Source organism: Phasianus colchicus, chromosome 9 (genome assembly GCF_987193195.1).
Source record: "Phasianus colchicus chromosome 9, bPhaCol1.hap1.1, whole genome shotgun sequence".
In the NCBI taxonomy this organism is placed as follows: Eukaryota; Metazoa; Chordata; class Aves; order Galliformes; family Phasianidae; genus Phasianus; species Phasianus colchicus.
In genome coordinates, this window is record NC_143444.1 from 91,104 (window position 1) to 109,635 (window position 18,532).

Consider the following 18,532-nt stretch of genomic DNA (forward strand, 5'->3'; position numbering starts at 1 on the left):
CAGTTACATGAGAGGAGAGGCCAACACCCAGCTCACGACAACCTCACTTCAGGTAGTTATAGAGAGCAATAAGGTCTGCCCTGGGCCTCCTCTTCTCCACACTAGCTGCTAATGGATCGCTCCATTAATGCAAAATTGCTGTAATTAAGAGCAGGTAAATGCTCCTGCACAAGACTGGGCACTGAGACCTTTGTGTCTGTCAGTGATTCTCCAGCACGTTCTGTGCACGTGGCTGCTTTCCTTTCTAGGGCCTGGGAACAGATGACAGCACTCTGATCAGAGTGATGGTGTCCTGCTCCGAAAAAGGATCTTTTTAGATCTGCTCTTCTTACCTGTATCCTCTCTTCTGTTCTGCCCTCTTTCTTCTCCCCTCTTGTTCATCACTCTTCTCCCCCTTACAAGCTCCTCTCTTCCCTTTTTCCTTTGTTCTGCTCAATCTTTTCTCCTCTCCTCTCCTCTCCTCTCCTCTCCTCTCCTCTCCTCTCCTCTCCTCTCCTCTCCTCTCCTCTCCTCTCCTCTCCTCTCCTCTCCTCTCCTCTCCTCTCCTCTCCTCTCCTCTCCTCTCCTCTCCTCTCCTCTCCTCTCCTCTCCTCTTTGTTGGCAAGAGGGCTCCGAGCTCCCTTGCTGGTGCGGAGAGGCTCAGACTCCCTTGCTGGTGCAGAAGGAACGATGAAGGACCTTTACTGAAGATGCTTACAACCTTTTATACCCGTGCAACAGCAACTTACATGTAGGAAGCAGGAGCCTCGTGTGTGTTTACGTCTGGCACAAGTTACTGCTAAGCTTCTTTACTCATTAGCAAGATAATGACTTTCTTTATCCCACATCTCCCCCTTCGCTATTAAGAGAAAAAGAAGCACGGTTCAAAAACAATCCTAAAAGTAGCTAAACTAAAATTAATACACTGAACAAGGATGGGTTCTGTAGAGTACAAACAGCAGTCCATATTAACCAGTTCCAACGATTCCAATTCTTATGATTCCTTGGTGACACAGTTGACAAAGTGCGTCTTGTCGCTGTGAGTCCAAACCACTGATGAAAGTGCTGTGGTCATGTTACAGCAGATGATGAGACGGATGGCCAGACCCCCCAGATTCGCATGAGCACCCACTGGACACCCCAGGACTCCTCTGGGACATCCCCAGACCCTTCTGGATGACTCCAGGACCACTCAGACCCACATGAGAACTCCCTGGACCCTACCAAACCCTACTGGGCCATTTCCAGATCGGCCCAGGGACTCCTCAGAGCTCTTGGGCCCATAGTGGGAACTTCCAGATCCTTCCATGGTGCCACAGGACCAACCTGGGGACTCCCTGGACATCCCAAGGTCCCTCTGGGATATCTCCAGACTCTTCTGGTTGAGTCCAGAAGTGCCCCCTGGAGCCCCCAAACCTCTCTAGGATGTCTCATGCAGATCCTTCTGCATGATTCCAAGTGGGGATAAGAGGGGATAAAGGAGGGTGTGGGTGGGGTGAGAAAGGGGTCAGTGGGACTTTTTTGGGCTGGAAAGGGGGGTTGTGTGGAATCTAGGGGGGGAAGGTGTGAGTGAGTGGGACTGCTGTGGGGTGGAAAGGGGTTCTGGTGATGGAGGGAGGGATGGAAGGGAAAAACTGGGGAGTTGTGGGGAGCTTCTATAGAGTGTAAAAGAAATAATTAAAAAAATATATATATTAAAAAAAAAAAATAGGAGGACCCTGGGAACTACAGGCCAGTGAATTCTCACCTCTGTGCCTGGGAAGATCATGGAACAGATCATCCTGGATGACATGCTTGATCACATGAGGAAAGGGCGTGTGATCCGTGACAGCCAGCACGGCTTCACCAGAGGAAGGTCATGCTTGGCCAGTCTGGTGGCCTTTTATGATGGAGTGACGGCATCGGTGGACAAGGGAAAGGTGACCAATGTCATTTACCTGGACTTGAGCAAGGCCTTTGACATGGTCCCCTGCCACGTCCTTATCTCCAAACTGGAGGGATGTGGATTTGATGGGTGGACCACTCGATGGATAAGAAACTGGTTGAAAGGCCACAGACAGAAGGTGGTCATCAATGCCTCCATGTCCAGGTGAGGCTGGTAATGAGTGGCTTCCCCCAGGGGTCTGTCTTGGGATCGGTGCTCTTTAACATCTTTATCAATGACATCGATGACGGAATCGAGTGCACCCTCAGCAAGTTTGCTGACGACACCAAGCTGAGTGGTGTGGTTGACACGGTTGAAGGAAGGGATGCCATTCAGAGGGACCTCGAGAGGCTAGAAAGGTGGGCCTGAGTGAACCTGATGAGGTTCAACACAGCAAAGTGCAGAGTTTTGCACTTGGGCCGGAGGAATCCCAGGCATCCCTACAGACTGGAAGGAGCGGTCCTTGAGAGCAGCCCTGTGGAGAAGGACCTGGGGGTCTTGATGGATGAATTAACATGAGCCAGCAGTGTGCCCTTGTGGCTCGGAAGGCAAATGGTATCCTGGGCTCCATCAGAAGAGGGGTGGCCAGCAGGGACAGGGAGGTGATTGTTCTTGGTTGTTCCCCTCTTGTGAGGCCCCATCTGGAATACTGCGTCCAAGTGTGGAGCCCCCAGTACAAGAAAGACAGGGAGCTGTTGGAGAGGGTCCAGAGGAGGGCCACGAAGATGATCAGGGGACTGGAGCACCTCCCCTATGAAAACAGGCTGAGGGAGTTGGGCTTGTTCAACCTGGAGAAAAGAAGGCTGAGGAGTGACCTCATTGCAGCATTTCAGTACCTAAAAGGAGCCTAAAACAGGAGGGGAATCAACTCTTTGAAAGGGTTGATGACTGCAGGACGAGGGGAAATAGTTTGAAGTTGAGGGAGGGGAGATTTAGGTTGGACGTTGGGGAAATTCTTTACAGAGAGAGTGGTGAGGTGCTGGAACAGCTGCCCAGAGAGGTTGTGGATGCCCTGTCCATCCCTGGAGGTGTTCAAGGCCAGATTGGATGGGGCCCTGGGCAGCCTGGCCTAGCATTAAACAGGGAGATTGGTGGCCCTGCATGTGGCAGGGGGGTTGGAGATTTGTGATCCTTGAAGTCCCTTCCAACCCTGGCCATTCTGTGATTCTGTGATTCTGTGATTCTGTAAAGGGGGTCTAGGGCAGAGAGTGGGGGTTGTGGGGGGATGACTGGGGGGAGGAGAATGAAGCTTCCATGAGTGGAAAGGGGGCCTGGGGGAAGGAGGGAGGGGAGAGCTGGTGGTTGTGGGGGGCTACTATGGGACATAAGGGGGGTCCTGTTAGGGAATATTGGGGGTCAAAATGGGGGAATGGACTCTAGAGGTCAGGAAGGAGGGCATGGGGGGTACAGGGGACTCTATGGATCAGAAAATGGGGTCAGGAAGGAGGGGGGCAAACTGAGGGGACTGGGGGATGGTAGGAGACTATGGTTCAGAATAGGGGAATTAGAGTGGGGGTATTTGGGGGGACAGGGAATTCTGGAGGTCAGGTAGAGGGGACTGGGGGGGGATGAATCTGCGGGACAAAATGGGAAGACGTACGGGGGGGGCGGGAAAGGGGACACAAGGGATCAGAGTGGGGGACTGAGGAAGGAACGGGATGGGAGGGGGCCAGGCATGGGACCCTGGGGGTCAGAATGGGGAACAGGGGCAGACACTGGTGGAGGAACAACTGGGGAGGGGTGGACGAGGACTCCATCGATGAGAATGGGGGAATTGGAGGTGGGGACAGGGGAGAGAGTGGAACCCCAGGGGTCAGACTGAGGGACTCCAGGGGTTGTAGGCGACCCGTGGTGGAGGTGGGGGGAAGGCAGTGAAATACCCTGGGTGGGGGACGGGGGGCACGGGGCCTGAAGCCTGAGTGGGGCTCGAAGGGCAGTGGGGGGTGAAGAAGACCGGGAGAGTGGGGGGACGGAGAGCCCTCAGGGATCTCCTGGGGAGGTGGGAGAGCGACTCGGGGGAGGGCAGAGCTCCAAGGATGGGATGCAACAGGCAGGCATCAAGATACTCCCCTCGATCCTCCTTCCAAGCGTCTCTCTATGCAATTATCTGGATATTTCCAACCATACAAACACCATAATCCTCAAAGGAAGAGGAGGGATTGATGTGGGGTGCTCTGTTCGGCAGCAGGGATTAGCACATCGGTTTAAGAACCAACGTGTGAGTTTAGCAAAAGGAACCCATGAGCGATAGTTCCGAAACTTTCCGTTTCGGCTTCAGGGGGGAGAACAGCCTCGTTTCTCCTCCGGAACTTCGCACGGGGACACAAATGAACGCTTCTCCCTTCTGCCTCGATGACTGTGCCTCGCAAGAAGCCTCGATCGCCGAGGTTCGCTGCTTCGGAGCTGTTCCAGCCAGAACCGCAGCGACCGACCGCGAGGTACGGGGGTTTTCGCTCGGTCCCCTCACCCAGGATCCCCGAGACAACAGAGCGGCCGGGCAGCTCTGGCGAGAGCGGCTGACGCGGCGGGGACGTCGCCAGGGCAACGGCTCTGCATCCGCGCCCCCGCCGAGAAGAAGCCTCTGGGAGGGCAGCCTCGCGTCGCTGCCCACCACAGACGGAGAGGAGGAGTCGGGCTGTGAGGATCAGGCGGGCTGTTTCAGCGAGGAGAAACCGTAAGCCGCCCGTACGCGGGACTACACCGCAAGGAGGGTTGCGATCGCTGTCGGTGAGCGGTAAGTGCGGGGGCTCCCGTTAACGAGCCGGCAACGGGGCGAGGGCAGAGCCAGCAGTACCGGCAGCGGGGCGGGGCTGATCAGTCACACCCCATTAGGCTATCGAGTAGTGTTAGTGTGCCCCCAGATGGACCCCTGGGGGACAGCGCTGGTGACCGGCCTCCGCCGGGATGTGGAGCCACTGACAACAACCCTCTGGCTTCCACCATCCAGCCAATTCTCTATCCACTCGAGAGGCTGCTCCTCAAATCCATCTCTCTCCAATTAGAGATAAGGATATGGGGCGGGACCATGTCAAAGGCATCACACAAGCCCAGGTGCATGACATCAGTTGCCCCTCCTTGGACCACCAGTGCCGGCACTCCCAATGTAGAAGGCCACCAGATGGCTCAGGCACGATCTGCCCTTGGTGAAGCTGTGCTGGCTGTCTTGGATCGCGTCCTCATCTCGCATGTGTCTGAGCATCTCTTCCAGGAGCATCCACTCCAAGATCTCCTTGTGCTCAGAGCTCTGCCTGGCAACCATCTGCCTTCCTTTCCCCTGTTCTGGATTTCCCTTCCAGCTGTGTTCCCCGTGAAAAGGCAAATGGTTTCTCACTGTACAGCTGTTCCAGTCAAGCTTAATGTGGCCTTCAGACTGCCAGCTCAAATCTTTGTCTCAGTGCTGTCAGAGAGAGAATGTAAATGTTCCCCTTGTGGACGGCAGTGTTGGTTTGAAACTCCCTGCCTACAGTTACAAGCAAATCCACCTTTGCAGAGCTCCTGGCAATACAGTTCCCAGCTGCAGGCAGGAGTGCTCACAAGCCCTCTGGGGAAAGGAGAGGCCTTTCAGAAGCCCTCATGTTCCCTATGCCCCTGCCTGCTCCTCGTCCCCACAGAGCTCCCCTGCGGTTCTCCCACGGAATTTCTGTTGCTGGGAGGGAGCTATGGGGATACGAGGGGACACATCAATTCTTCTGCACAGGAAGTGTGCACGGCCAGCAGAGATGGCTGCCGTCCTGGGAATCCGCTCTTGGAGAGCATGGGCCTACCGGGCCTTGGGAGCAGCTCTTGTTGCCACCCAAACTCCTCTCTCAAAGCACGGCTCCATCACATTAGTTGATGGCAACAGACACGACACCAGCAGACCGACTGGAAATAAGGCCAATTTATTTTTATTGGGAGTACTGCGTCCAGGGCTGGGGCCCCAGTACAAGAAAGACGCAGAGCTTTGGATCGAATCCAGAGGAGGGCCACTAAGATGATCAGAGGGCTGGAGCACCTCTCCTATTGAGAAAGGTGGAGGGAACTGGGCTTGCTTAGTTTGGTGAGGAGAAGGCTCCGGGGAGACCTCATTGTGGCCAATTCTTGAAGGGAGGATATAAAGTGGAGGGGGAATGGCCGTTGACGAGGCTGGATAGTGACAGGACAAGGGGGAATGGTTTTAAACTGTGGAAGGGGGGGCAGAATTTGGTTAGATGTTAGCAGTTCTTCCCGCGGAGGGTGGTGACGTGCTAGAACAGCTTGCCGAGAGGTGGGGGATGCCCCATCCCTGGAGGCATTCTAGGCCAGGCTGGATATGGCTCTGGGCAGCCCGGTCTGGTGGCCGGCGACCCCGCACATAGCAGGTGGGTTGAAACTAGACGACCTTCAATGCCCTTTTCAACCTAGGCCATTCAATGAGTCTTTGATTCTACGATCTTCCATTCACAGGTGGAAATCTGGACAGCTTCCCAGCCCCCTTGCCGAGAGCTCCACCGCGGTCACCACCGTTGGCTGCACCTTCCCCTCTGGAGCGACGCGAGCATCGAGCACTATGGAGGTGAAAAGAACAGCGCACGGAGCGTTACGGGCTGAGCGCAGGCAAGTAGTGCAGGCTGGGCTCCAGCCCGGCTCTCAGGATCTGCTGCCTGTGGAGCTCACCAGGGGAGCTGCCGCTTCAGCTCCAGCTTCTGCCGGTTTCTTTCCGCTGTGCTGGCAAAAGCCTCTTGCTGATGGAGGTGCGGCTCCAACCTTTGGAGCACCCGAGCCACTCGTGGGGAAAGGAGGCTGCAGCAGGAGGAGAAAGTCATCCCTTGGGCTCTGCTGAGCCCCCCTGCCTCTCCCCTCACCCAGCCCAGCATCCCCGTGCTGCCGCGTGTCCCCACCCTTGCACCCCGCCAGAGTTTTTGGCCGGGCCGTGCCTGTCCCCGAGCTGCAGGGTCACAGCTGCCCGAGTGCCTCAGGCAGCCAGCAGAGCCCGCACACACTTACTCAGCATGCAGTGCCAGCTTGGTCGCTGTTCCCATTTTACTTCCCGGCAGAGGATCCACATCCTTCCTCCACCTCCTCTCCACTTGCTGTCCCCTGGGCTGGGCTGGAGGATGCGGAGCACGCATGCTCTGCCTGGCCATCAGCTGCCAAAGAGGAGACGCTGTCAGCAAAGTGGCTGGGAGCACGGGGCTGTTTCTCAGAAGCCCTCTGTCAAGGGCCCTGCAGCAGGCCCCGGCAAGCAGGAGACTTGGCCCTGCCAGCCCACGGCTGCCCGCCGCCCTTCCCTTCTCCCTGCAGGGCTCTCCCTGCGAGGTGCCAAGCTCTCCTCCCAGGGAGGAGCAGGCCAGCCCCTGCCATGCTGCACGGCGCCTGTCCCACTCCCCACCCCCTCAGTCCTGCTGAGCTCGCAGCCTGGCTCAGAGGATGGCGGCTGTTGCCAGCAGGCTCGATCCCTGACAGTACCTGGGGTGGACGCTGGTCCGCCCCTATGCTCCAGCCTTCCCACACCGCCCTTTCTGCCCGTGCTTGCTCTACTTGCTGCTGGTGCATGGGCCACGTGCGGTCTACTTCTTTCCACAATGCAGACACTTCCCGGAGCTCCTGCAGAGACACAGCAGCATACAGGATCAGCCTCAGCCCCTGGGACTTTCCTTCAGCTCCACGCTCCTGCTCCTCGCCTCTGGCAGCCGGTCAGCACTGTTTTGTCCCTGAAAGACCAGGGGCCCTAAAGGCAGGACGGGATCCGCAACTTGTAGCAAACGTGGCTCAGAGGTCGTATTCCACTCTCATGGCCCCTGCTCAAAATCAGAGTGCTGTGGCAGGTGGCAGGCCAGGAGGCGAGAAAAGATAGGGAAGGTGTGCAGCACCCTCCATCTACTGAAGAGGAGCTGAAGGAGCGGGTAGAAATGTGAAATGATGGCACCCCAAGGGCTGTGCTCCAGGTCACTGCACACACAGAGGCTTTTGCTTCCCTCCCTGTGGAAGCACTCAAGGCCAGGCTGGGTCAGGCTTAGAGCAACCTGGTCTAGAGACAGGTGTCCCTGCCTACAGCAGGGGATTGGAACTAGGTGGTCTGAGTGGCCCCTTCCAACCCAAACTTCTCTATGATTCTACCATTCTGTCATTTGTGCAGTCTCAAGCAGCACAGTCCCCGTAGCAAGGCAGGGCCGGTACCTGCAGCACCCTCTTAGACTCCTCTGTGGCAGGGAGTGCAGTGCTGGTCTGGGCAGGAGTAGATGCTTCCTTCTGTCCCGCTTTCTTCGTCCTGCGGGAGCTGCCTGCACATGGCGGGAGCGTGCTGCAAACAGACACAAGAGGAGTCTGCAGGAGCCCAGGGCACCTCAGTCTCCCCCCGTGCTCCCACAGCTGTAAAGATGGGCTCCGGTGCAGTGCGGAGAGACCCCTGAAGGGAGAAGAGCTTCTGCCATCAATGGGGATCAGCATTCAGCTCCCCCAGGGATCGGGGGCCAGGGTGGAACATGAAGCTGGTGTGTCTGCCTTGAGCAATTGTGCCGCGTGCTTGCCATCCCTGGAGAGAACGGCTCCCACTGGGACACGTGTGTCAGGAGCCTTTCTGGGTGCTGAGAGCTGGCAGCTCCAAAGGGGAGGCTACTCCTACACGAGCACACGCATCTCCTTCTTCTTTTCACCCAAGGCTCTCACCTGGCAGAAGGCTCCTTCGCCACATCTTTCTGCCTTGAGCTTGGCTTGCGCTGCAGCAGCATGGAGGGGGAAGTGTCTTCCGCCTCTGCAGCAGCCTGCCGGCAGAGCCCCCTGGAACCAAGACAGAAAGAAGTTCTTCAGAGCAGCCCAACGGACACAGCACGTGAACCTGGATCCAGCCACCCGGCACGGGACAGGGCCCACCTCCCTACAGCTGGGACCCGTTCCCTCACCTCTACTCATCTTCCGCTCTACTGCAGCTTTCTTTTCCGCGGCAACCTCTGCTCTGCTCTTTTCCACAGTGAGCTGAAACCTGGAAACAAAGAGTGACAACCCTTGAAGAAGGATGACCTCCTACCCATGCAGCTGTTGGCGGTATTTATCTATGTGCTATGCAAAGCGTGGCATCCTTTTCCTTCCTGGCCATGCCAAACCAGCACACGTAGCCCAAATTCCTCTGCACATGCAGTCCATTCTCTCTGATGAGAATCGGGACAGCTTGGGCACCAGTAACACAACCATGATTCCCAGGAGCCAGACTTTCCAGGATTTCTACCCAACTGGATGCCGAGCACGCAGACCCAGCAGGGCACGTCTCAGAGGAGGAGGTGGGAAATAAGCCTGTCTCCTGGCCAGCTAAGTGCTGCAGAGGAAATGCGCTCACCTCGGGAACACCCGGATCCCATGGGCGGTGGTCTCTGGCCCGAAGTCAGCAGAATCTTCTGTCCAAAATCTCTGCAAAGGGACACAGACCTGCTGGAGGCTTGCCAAGGCCATTTTTTCATGGCTCTTCTTGACAGGAAGCAAGCCTGGCTCCCATGCCAAGAGAAAGCTGCTCTCCACCAAAGCCTCTTCCGTGAACATCAGAGCTTTGTTCTGCTCTGAAGGAGCAGGATGGCCAAATAGAGAGGCTGTGCAAGAGCACTGCCAGGCTTTCTGCAGGGGCAGAGATCCAGGAAATCTCTTTGCTAGTGGAGAAAGCCGTGGGGACAAGCATTGGACTGGCCTGCCACATCCAGGCTGGCCAGCAGTGATCTGATGGCGCACCCTCAAAACCTCCTCAACTTACAGTGCGGAACAGAGAAAGGACGGTGGCATTGCTTTCCAGCGTTGCAATGCAGCTGCAGAAGAACCTCATGAGGAGGAAGTCGTCTTGGCACGTCATAACGCCGATGTTCTTAAAGACAAATGAGACGGGCTCCCTGTTCCTCAGGAGGTGACAGTATAAGAGCACGCTCTCTCGCACGCAGCGCAGCACCACGTTCAGCGGGACGCCGGAGGCTCGCGAGAGCTGCCGGTAGTTGAGCGACTCAATCTTGACATCGTCTGCAAGGAGAAGGCACAGCCTCACTGCCACAGCAAGCCACATTCCCATGCAACATGATCGTGACCAAATCCCATAGAAAAGGTCTTTCGGAGAAACAGCTCTTGAGCTGTGGTTCCTTCGGGATGAACTCACGCTGTACCCCGAGCTTTGCAGACAATTCTCTGCTGCTCCCGGCCATTTCCAGAGAGCAGGGATAACACACCCAGCCAGACGTGGGACAGGAAGGGGAAGGTGGCTGCTGCCTTCTCACCAGGGATGATGTCATTGGGTGACTGGAGGTCCTGCAGCCACAGCACCCCGATGTCCAGCTGGAAGACAGGCCTTAGCACCGAAACTGCCTCTTCTTTGCTGTGGAATTGCTCTCGGACCCCAGCAAAGACCCCGAGCCCCGGAACCAGGACTCCCTGCACGGGGAAAAGACAGAAAGGCTGACGAGTGTGTACTTTAGGGGCGGCAAAAGCCACAAACATCAAGAGCATGGGGTCACTGCTCTCCGCCCTCCCCACTCCTGATGGACAGCAGGGTGAGATGGGGCTCTCTGGAAAGCTTTGGAAAAATCTGTGATCCCTGCAAGACAGTCACCTTCGCATAGTATTTCCCAACATCCTTTGGCTAGAGAAGAGCCCGGGCATTTACAGCACAGGGCTTAAGCCTGGGACTTATTCCCAAGGACATCCTTGGCATAGGGCCAGAAAAAATCCCCCACCCATTTCTCCCTTGGCTCTCCCCGTTCTGATCACAGGGCAGAGCAAAGCCCCTGCGTGTGCCGAACGTTTGCTCAGGGCAGCTCTGGCCTTGGGTTTCCCTCCCAGTTGGCCAACAGGCTGCTCTGGGCACCCGGCTTGGGCTCAGAGTGCTGCTCAGTGTGGTGCTCAGGGAGGGACTGCTCTGTGAGGCCCACACTCTTGGCGGGACTGAACCTCTCTCCAGGGCAAGGGCCACCAGCATACCAGCCCACCTTGTCCAGCTTCATCTGTTCCAGGATGTAATCAGACACGGCATCCCAGACCGCCACAATCTCTGCAAAGGAAAGAAAAGACATGTCATGCTCCAGGACAGCCTCTTCACAACTGCTTGGCAAGCTCCTCACACAGACAGTGATCGATACAGGCACACGCACACACCCCAGAAAAGCACCGCCATGGCTAGCGGAGCTGGGCTTTGCTCTGATTTCAGCCTTATTCAGGGCCCCGAGGGGAAACGGGGACATAGGAAACCTGTGGGACACAGGATGCCTTTCCTCCCAGAGCAGGAACCTACGGAAACACCTGTAGGTGTGTTCTCCCAGGGAAACCTGGTCTTGGACTGCCCTATCACAGGGGACTGAGCATGCCTAAAGGAACCTGGGGGCTCTGGGCAGCTCTACTATTGGGACCTGGCTGCCACGTGGTCCCCAGAAGAGCTGGACCCTTGGGCAGGGCTCTTGCAGCAGCCCCCAGCCATGCCCAGCCAAGCACAGAGAGCAGGAGCTGAGGCTTTGGACAGCTAACAGCCCCGTGCGATGCCTTGGGAAGGGAGTCCGGAAAGCCTTACCTTTGGTAGAGAGTTCCAGCAGCGTTGGGAACGTGTAGACCAGCTCCGAGCTGAGGCTCACAGTCCAGCAGCCTTCCATGTCGCTGGCTGACAGCCCTCAGCTCAGAACTAAGGATGCCCTCCACAAACAAGGCTCCTCAACCAACCAACAATTCTCCGCAAAGTGCCCCTGCTCCTCCACGTGTCAACAAAGGTCACCCAGTGCAGCCTTGCTGCCCCTGAGCCAACTCCTGACCGCAGAAGGACAGAGCCCCTGAGCAGTGCTGCAGCAGCGCCCAGGCCTTGCAGGGAAGTGCTGGCACTGATGCTGCCCTGTGGAAGATCTCCTTGTGATGCAGCGCATCGCACTGTGACATCAGCCCGGGTCACCTGGAGCTCTGTTGGGTCACTGGCATGGAGAGGAGATCTCCTCTTCCAGGAGGAGTTCCAGTTAACTTACTGAATTCTGTTATGAAAGAACGCAAGCCTAACTTTAATGGCTTAGTAAGAGAAGTTGTTTCACGTCTGCTTAATAAACAAAAACCTGTGCGTTCACAGGCACACACACACCTCACGAGGTTGAAATATCATTATTGACAGTCACCGTGGTTTACTCGGCAAATGGCACGAGAACTTGCCACGTGTCATACAGGCTGAAGCTGGTGAGCTGCTGGCGACGCACAACGATGATGACACTGCATCACGGCTGTGCCACGCTGATGTCACATGTGGTCTCCTCTGGTGGTGGCACAGAGTTCACCACCGTGTGTGTCCCCGTCCTCGTGGCAGACAATGATGGGCACCAGAGGGCTCCAGTGTCACTGAGTCCGGCTGTAGGCAGGCCTGGAGGGGTGACAAAGGACAGCAAGAGGCTCAGAGACAGCACGGTGACAACGCGGGGCCACCAGTGCCTACCTCTGTGTGGTGATCACAGCACAGGGAATAATGTCATCCAAGGGATGGTGACACACGAGTGATGGCGACACCGGATGACGGTAACAACAGTGACAGCCAGGGATGGGGACACTGCATCACGGCTGTTCCACATCGAGGTCACCCTGTGTCACGGTGTTACCTGAAGACAGTGACACTCGATGACACCCAATGGCATCCAGTGAAGGTGACACCCAACGATGGTGACACCACCAACCCCATGTCACACCCCACGTGTCCCCCAACTGTCCCCAGCCCCCCTCCCTGTACCCCTCCTCATCACCTCTTCAATGAGGATGGCACCGCGCTGCAGTTGTGCCACCATGGCAGGGGGGACAGCTTGGGACAGTCATGGACAGCCAGGGTGACAGCGACACCAGGCTCCAGGAGCTGTAGGACGCTGATGGGGCTCTCGAGGTAGACGGGTTGGTACGGCCCCAGATTCCATGGTTACAGTGACAGTGTGGACTTCGGGACAGGCGGTTGTCCCGGTGCTGGCATCCGGTGCTGGGACCGGGGGGGGGGGGGGGCAGACAGGTGGACCCTGGGGGTCAAAACGGGGGAGGCACAGAGGGGAGGGGTGGGCACCTTCGGCCCACGGAGCCGAGCGCGTTCCACCGCCGCCTCCTCCTCTCCCTCCCTCCCTCCGCCGCTCGGGCGCGTAGCGCTTCCCCACGCCGCTCTTCCTTCCCTCCACCCCCTGCCGCTCCTCCCTTTTCTCCCCCCGGCCCCCTCCGGGCCCCGTCCTCCCTCCCCACCGGCTCCGCTCCCTCCCCCGGCTCCCGGGGGTCTAGCCGAGCTGCCCTCCCCCTTCACCGCCCCTACCCGGCACCGCGCCCCTTTCCCCGGGCCGTGCCGGGGATTACGCGCAAATCGCCTCGGCCTTAACCCTGTTTGCGGCCGCTCGGGCTGTCGGGGAGCTCCCGGGGTGTGCGGACGGCCCTTCACGCCGCCTCTCCGTTGCCCCGGACCGGACCGGACCGGCGACCCCCGGCCCTCATCGAGCGACCTTCGAGCTCGGCGCCCCCTAGACTCGCAGGAGGGGCCCGAGGGGGTGAGAGCATAAAGGGCAGCCCTACTGAGCAGCCCCTTGCCCCCGCTGGGGGATCTGGGCTCAGCAGCTGGTCCCGCGTATAGGGCGAGCACTGCGATGTAGTCCTTCGAGGCATGGGTCGGGACGCGATCCGTGGCTGGGACGTGGGCTGGGACATGGGCCCTGCGTTAAATGCAGAGCAGAGATGGACACCGTGTGCATCCGTTCATGGGGGCACCACGCCTTAAGGAGCAGCACATTTCTCTGCCCTCCACCAAGCCTTTTATTGACACACTGAGTGTTTACTTGGAGGCTTCTCAGTTTACGAGTTACCAGCATACCCTTGAACCAGCATACCAGCCAACGTCTCATGGCTCTTCAAGTGGAGCTCATGTCTCCTACAAACTCAACCCTTTCACTGATTGTTTTTTTCCTCTTGCTGTACAACAGCAGGGTATGTGAAAGAGCAGAATTTCAGAGGAGATAGGAAACAAAGCTCCATCACCACGTGAAGCCACGCTGTTCTTTTCTCCAGCATTGCTGTGTTGCTTTCGTTCCAGCCTGCCCTTTTGAGTTCACAGCTGCCAGGTTTGATCACAGAAAGTAACCACTGGGTTGTCTACTTGGTAAGTGCAAACATCAGGAAAGCAGTTGGAATTCACAAGAATAGAAGAAAGGAAATTGCATTGCTAATATTTAAAGATATAGTCATTTTCTTTGTGGTTTTAGGCTTTCATACAGAGCATTGGGATACTGCAAACTGAGGGTAGTTTGCAAAAAGTAGCAATTTTTGCCTCTCCTGCCCTCCCTCTCAGTAAAAAGGTGAAGTACCTTCTGTATTTTATTAAGCCTACTAAGTTAAAGTGGTGCACCACTAACTCAAGCCCAAAGAAGTGCTGCAGTGGTATAGCTCATCGGGAGACTGAAACTGCTGCAGCTCTTCCAGCAATAGAAAAAAGAACTATTTTTGTTGACCGGGAGTTTATGAGTGGTCTGTTGTTGAATTGCTTTTGTTGTAGGGTTGTAACCTCAGAAGGGAGCAAGCCAGATGACTGACAGCAGGTTACTTTTTTGATGATGGTGAGAAATTGCATGTGGTTGTCCGAGGATGTTTGGTCTCCTTCCCTTTACCCCCAGGTGAAAGATACTGCTAAGGAATACCATCCTACAAAAGCCTGTAGACTAAGAATTGGTGTCAGAGTCATATTAGCTCCCCTACTTACCACGTGATGCACTGGATAATCACACGACTGCTGTTCTGTATCCTCTGACATCATCCAGCCTCTGTAGCCATGGCCATGCTTTGTGGCAGAAGTGGTCTGCTATTAAATATTTGTCATCCTTGCACCCTGCTGAACCACAAAAGCCAAAAACAAGAAACAAGACTCTTATTTAAGCTACTTCTTCAGCTCCAGCCCTATACATATTCTACTACCTTAAAGTTCAAACTCGTTCTTGGTGTCCCTTTTGCCCCATTTTTTATTTCATATGCCTTAAATCTTACAGCTGTGACTAGATAGATAGACAATTTTGTTCACCTCATTTCATCCCCTGGAGTTCAAAACTTAGTTTCCATTAGTGGAAAGCCAGTATAGGCCCCTGAAGACTACAACAACCTACTTAAGCTTAAGGTATGTTTCAAGGTCGTGTTGGATAAGGAGGAAAGAAATCAGCTCCTACTAGCTAATGAAAACTGCAATGTCATTTCAGATCAGGCCTGCCAGTTTGGGCTCCAAGATGCCAAATTTGTTTTTTCACTTCTTTTTGTTCAGGGGATAGATTCAAACCTGCTGACAAGCCTGCCCTTAGTGATTTCCCCTCATGTGAGCTTTGCTCACCCTATCTGAGAGCCCCATTTTACAGAGACCAAGGTCTGTGCACTGCTTGACAGAACTAACTGAAAATCACAGGCCAAGTACTCCTCTAAAAACATGTAATTCTGTCAAAGCAGACATGGAATTTGAGGACAGGTGTCAAAACCACAGGATTATTTATTTATTTGTTTGTTTATTTTTAGGGGCATGCTGCTGTGTTTGCAGAGGGGCAAGAGAACTGAAGGCAAGGGAACTTAAGTTGAGGAGGTGCTGCCCACTAAAATAAACCATGGCACCTGTCCCCTGAAGGAAGGGGGTGGTGGTCTGGGAGGAAACCTTCCAGAGGTCTACGGTTGAACCAGATGATATTCATGGCCTTTTCCTACCTTAACGATTCTGTGAGTCCAGAATTCAGAGAGCAATCTTCACAGCTGGCCTGGGAGCAGGAAGTGAGCATATAGCTGGTCTGCCAAACTGCATCAAAACATCTCCATGAGGGGAGATGGAGTTTGTTTCATTTCATCCTGGTTTTTTGACTTCGTTCCAAGTTGTGTTTTTGTGTGTTGTTTTTATTTTCTTTTCCTTCAAGTTTTTCCACTTAGTCTAGACGTTTGGGTTTGAATTTCTCAGTAGTCCGCTGTATACGCTGCGTTCAAAGATGTCTCATATCCTTCTGTCTCTTCTGTTCCCTGCCCTTAATGACTCAGTGAGAACTGGATCAACAGAGTGAATGCTTCATTATTGACTTTTTTTTTTTTTTTTTTAAACATGAAACGCATTGAAAATAGTAACACATGCCTGCCTTCTCTAAGCAAAATATTTTGGCTGTGTTGGACACGCTGAAACATACAGATTTTGAATTCAATGCAAATGTTTTGTTTAGACATTGACAACAAAACCCCCATCTCTTGAAGTACTTCCATTCTTCATGGAAAACAAACAAACAAACAAAACAACAAAAAAGCCTTTCCATTGAAGAACTTGCCATTTTCTTTCCCTAAATTGAGGCAGGAAGACCTTAAAACAATGATTTTTCTTCATATTTTTTTTTCCAGCATTGCCTTCAGCATGTACCATATAAAGAATATATGCTAATGTTCATCAACTGATGCTAGCATCAAATTTCCTTCTTTTCTTGGCACATAATACGCACGCCTACTTTGAGTAAATTCTTCAAGGAAATGTTGCTCATTCTCCTCATAGTAGATATGCCAGTTGGATTCTTTTCTGTTAAGTAATTTTGGATGACATCCAAAGGTAAGGTTTGATCAACGGGGTAACTGGGTAGTTCCTGCCAGACAGATAGGTGGTAACAACCCACAGGAAATGGATTACAAGCAGAGAAAAAAGCACTTAGTTTTCAACCCTTCAGAGAGAGCCAAAGTAACACAATGGGTTAAGGAACACATTTAAAACTAACGGTATGTTTTATTATTGGCCAAATCCTGATACCTGTCTTGAAGCCCGCTCCTTTCTCTTTGTGAGGGCATTCAGACAAAATGCTGTAGAAGTTCTGGATTTCTCCCACTTCACAGTGTCTGTTGCTTGGGAATATTTCGTGCAAGGAACCTGAAAAAATGCTTTCGCCCACACTTTCTTCACAGGCTTTTTCCACCTTGTGCTTTTTCTTGTCGTTATTATTCCTCTTGTTACTGTAATTGCTGCTTCTGTATGTATCTGTACAAGACAGGATGCTTTTAAACAGTTCCCCACTGTTTTCAGTGTCACAAGGTGGAAGTTATTAATGCAGCTGGCAGGAATGTGTCTGTTGCCTTAGGGAAGGGCTGCAGGAAGCAAGAAATTGCAGTGAGAAGAAAGCCCTGCCCTCAGAAAAGAATTTTAGTGAAGGACCAGCAGAGGTATGGAGGGACAACCCACCTGCCACTTCATTGCCTTCTTCTTGTTTTACTTCCCCTTCTCAGTATTTTTTCTCAGATGTTAGCATCTCCTACTTTCTCTGTTGTTCTACTGACTTGATTCGGAGATATCTAGCAGGAGGTTGATGTGTTTCTCATTCAGTATTGTCAGGGCATTAGGAAAAGTATTAACAGCAGGTTGTGTGTTTATGGCCTCAAGTTGTGCCAGGAAGATTCAGATTGGACATTAGGAAAAATTTCTTCTTCAAAGGTGTGGTTAGATGCTGAAATGGGCTGCCCAAAGAGATGGTGGAGTCACCTTCCCAGGAGGTGTTCAGAAAACATTTAGATGTCGTACTGAGGGACATGGTTTAGTGGGGAAATATTGGTGGTAGGTGGATGGTTGGACTGGATGATCTTGAAGGTCTTTTCCAACCTTGGTGATTTGATGATTTGATGATGATGAAGAGGACTACAGTGATCAGAATGGGGGAACTGGAAGGGGGAAAAAGGGGAGGGGAGGCGCAACCCCGGGGGTCACACAGAGCGACGGGGGAGGCTGTGGGCGACCAGTGGCGGGGGGAGGGGAGGAGGGCAGTGAAATACACGGGGCGGGGGAGGCGGGGAGACACAGGGCAGCTGCCCCCGCCGAGCGGAAGCCCCGAGCGCCACAGAGACCCCGCGGGGCCAACGCAGAGCGGCACGTGGCCCCCAGCCCCCTTAACCCCGGCCCCGCCCCGGTGCCCCCCCCGAACACCCACCTGTAGAAGCTGAGGCGGCGCTCGGAGCCCCGGGGTGCGCCGCCCCACTTCCGCACGGCCGCCTCCTCCTCGGGTCGCGGGGCTGGTGACGTCACCCAGCGGGGACGGCGCGGCGCACGCGCTGAGGCGCTGTCGCCACGGGGACGCCATCACGCATGCGCTGTCGCCGGGGGGGCGGCTTTACGCGCTGCAATGAGGGAGGGCGCGCCGTCTCCACGGCATCAGATGGAAAACGGCGCTTGGAGACTGCAGCTGCGGGGCAGCAGCTCAGCACAGCGCTGCCGATGACTGGAGCCGAGCGAGAAGCGGACTCCGCTGGGCCGGACTCCGTGCCGGGCTCGAACGCGCCTCGATCCGCGCGATCGCTCCCTCTCTTCCGGGGCTGCCCGGCTCAGCCAGGAGCCGCTCCCGGACACCGGGCGGGTCCCGCCTCTCGCGGTCAGCCGCCGCTTCTCGCAGCCCGGCAGCGCCTCGCCGCAACGACGGAGGACGGCTCGGTTCCCCCTCCGAGGACAGCCGGATTCTGACGGGGGACGGACGGGGCCGGCGGCGGTGCCCCCGCGCCGCCTTCCCCCGACCGCGCGGCGTCCCCGAGGGCGGCGGCGGGGCAGCGGAGCGGCGGAGCGCCGCTTTCCCCGCACGGAGCCCCGCGGCTCCTCCATCCCGCCGGCGCCATCGGCATCACCATGGCGGCGGCCCCGCGTCCGCAGCCGCCATTGGCGGAGAGCCCGCGCTCGGCCCCGCCTCCTCCGCTCTGCCATTGGTC

At 55.3% G+C, this 18,532-nt stretch overlaps 2 protein-coding genes across 15 annotated transcripts; both read right to left on the reverse strand.

Annotated features, from left to right (window-relative positions):
• Window positions 1–5,774: 5,774 nt before the first annotated feature.
• On the reverse strand, window positions 5,775–7,454 carry LOC149916697 (uncharacterized). The gene is made up of 4 exons (XM_090145829.1): window positions 7,331–7,454; window positions 6,869–7,011; window positions 6,539–6,664; window positions 5,775–6,429 (listed from the first exon to the last, which is right to left on the reverse strand). Exons 1-4 carry the CDS (start codon window positions 7,415–7,417, stop codon window positions 6,309–6,311), a joined length of 477 nt encoding a protein of 158 aa, XP_090001955.1. The 5' UTR covers window positions 7,418–7,454; the 3' UTR covers window positions 5,775–6,308.
• Window positions 7,455–7,964: 510 nt separating this feature from the next.
• LOC149916698 (coiled-coil domain-containing protein 81-like) lies at window positions 7,965–18,401 on the reverse strand. Of its 14 annotated transcripts, none has more exons than XM_090145796.1 (13): window positions 17,767–18,401; window positions 15,536–17,299; window positions 14,559–14,687; window positions 12,586–12,809; window positions 11,940–12,444; window positions 11,391–11,856; window positions 10,816–10,877; window positions 10,108–10,261; window positions 9,600–9,856; window positions 9,195–9,265; window positions 8,764–8,843; window positions 8,531–8,641; window positions 7,965–8,165 (listed from the first exon to the last, which is right to left on the reverse strand). In XM_090145796.1, the coding sequence occupies exons 6-13, from the start codon at window positions 11,467–11,469 to the stop codon at window positions 7,978–7,980; spliced, it is 1,002 nt and encodes a 333-aa protein (XP_090001922.1). In that variant the 5' UTR covers window positions 11,470–11,856; window positions 11,940–12,444; window positions 12,586–12,809; window positions 14,559–14,687; window positions 15,536–17,299; window positions 17,767–18,401; the 3' UTR covers window positions 7,965–7,977. The 14 variants fall into 14 exon arrangements, with proteins under 14 accessions (XP_090001922.1, XP_090001925.1, XP_090001926.1 ...); XM_090145799.1 differs by having other exon boundaries at window positions 15,536–17,137; window positions 17,767–18,398; XM_090145800.1 differs by having other exon boundaries at window positions 15,536–16,933; window positions 17,767–18,395.
• Between the last annotated feature and the right edge of the window lie 131 nt (window positions 18,402–18,532).

What these genes read in the sequence shown, in the direction of transcription:
- LOC149916698 (XM_090145793.1), bottom strand. Translation starts at nt 11,067, where the DNA reads ATGTCCCCGTTTCCCCTCGGGGCCCTGAATAAGGCTGAAATCAGAGCA. An exon ending in ACCCAATGACATCATCCCTG is followed by an intron (nt 9,857 to 10,107) that starts GTGAGAAGGCAG and finishes TTCTCCTTGCAG; the next exon opens with ACGATGTCAAGATTGAGTCG. An exon ending in TCCTTTCTCTGTTCCGCACT is followed by an intron (nt 9,266 to 9,599) that starts GTAAGTTGAGGA and finishes GTCCCTTTGCAG; the next exon opens with AGATTTTGGACAGAAGATTC.
- LOC149916697 (XM_090145829.1), bottom strand. Translation starts at nt 7,417, where the DNA reads ATGCACCAGCAGCAAGTAGAGCAAGCACGGGCAGAAAGGGCGGTGTGG. An exon ending in AAGCTGGCACTGCATGCTGA is followed by an intron (nt 6,665 to 6,868) that starts GTAAGTGTGTGC and finishes CTCCTGCTGCAG; the next exon opens with CCTCCTTTCCCCACGAGTGG. An exon ending in CTGAAGCGGCAGCTCCCCTG is followed by an intron (nt 6,430 to 6,538) that starts GTGAGCTCCACA and finishes TCACCTCCATAG; the next exon opens with TGCTCGATGCTCGCGTCGCT.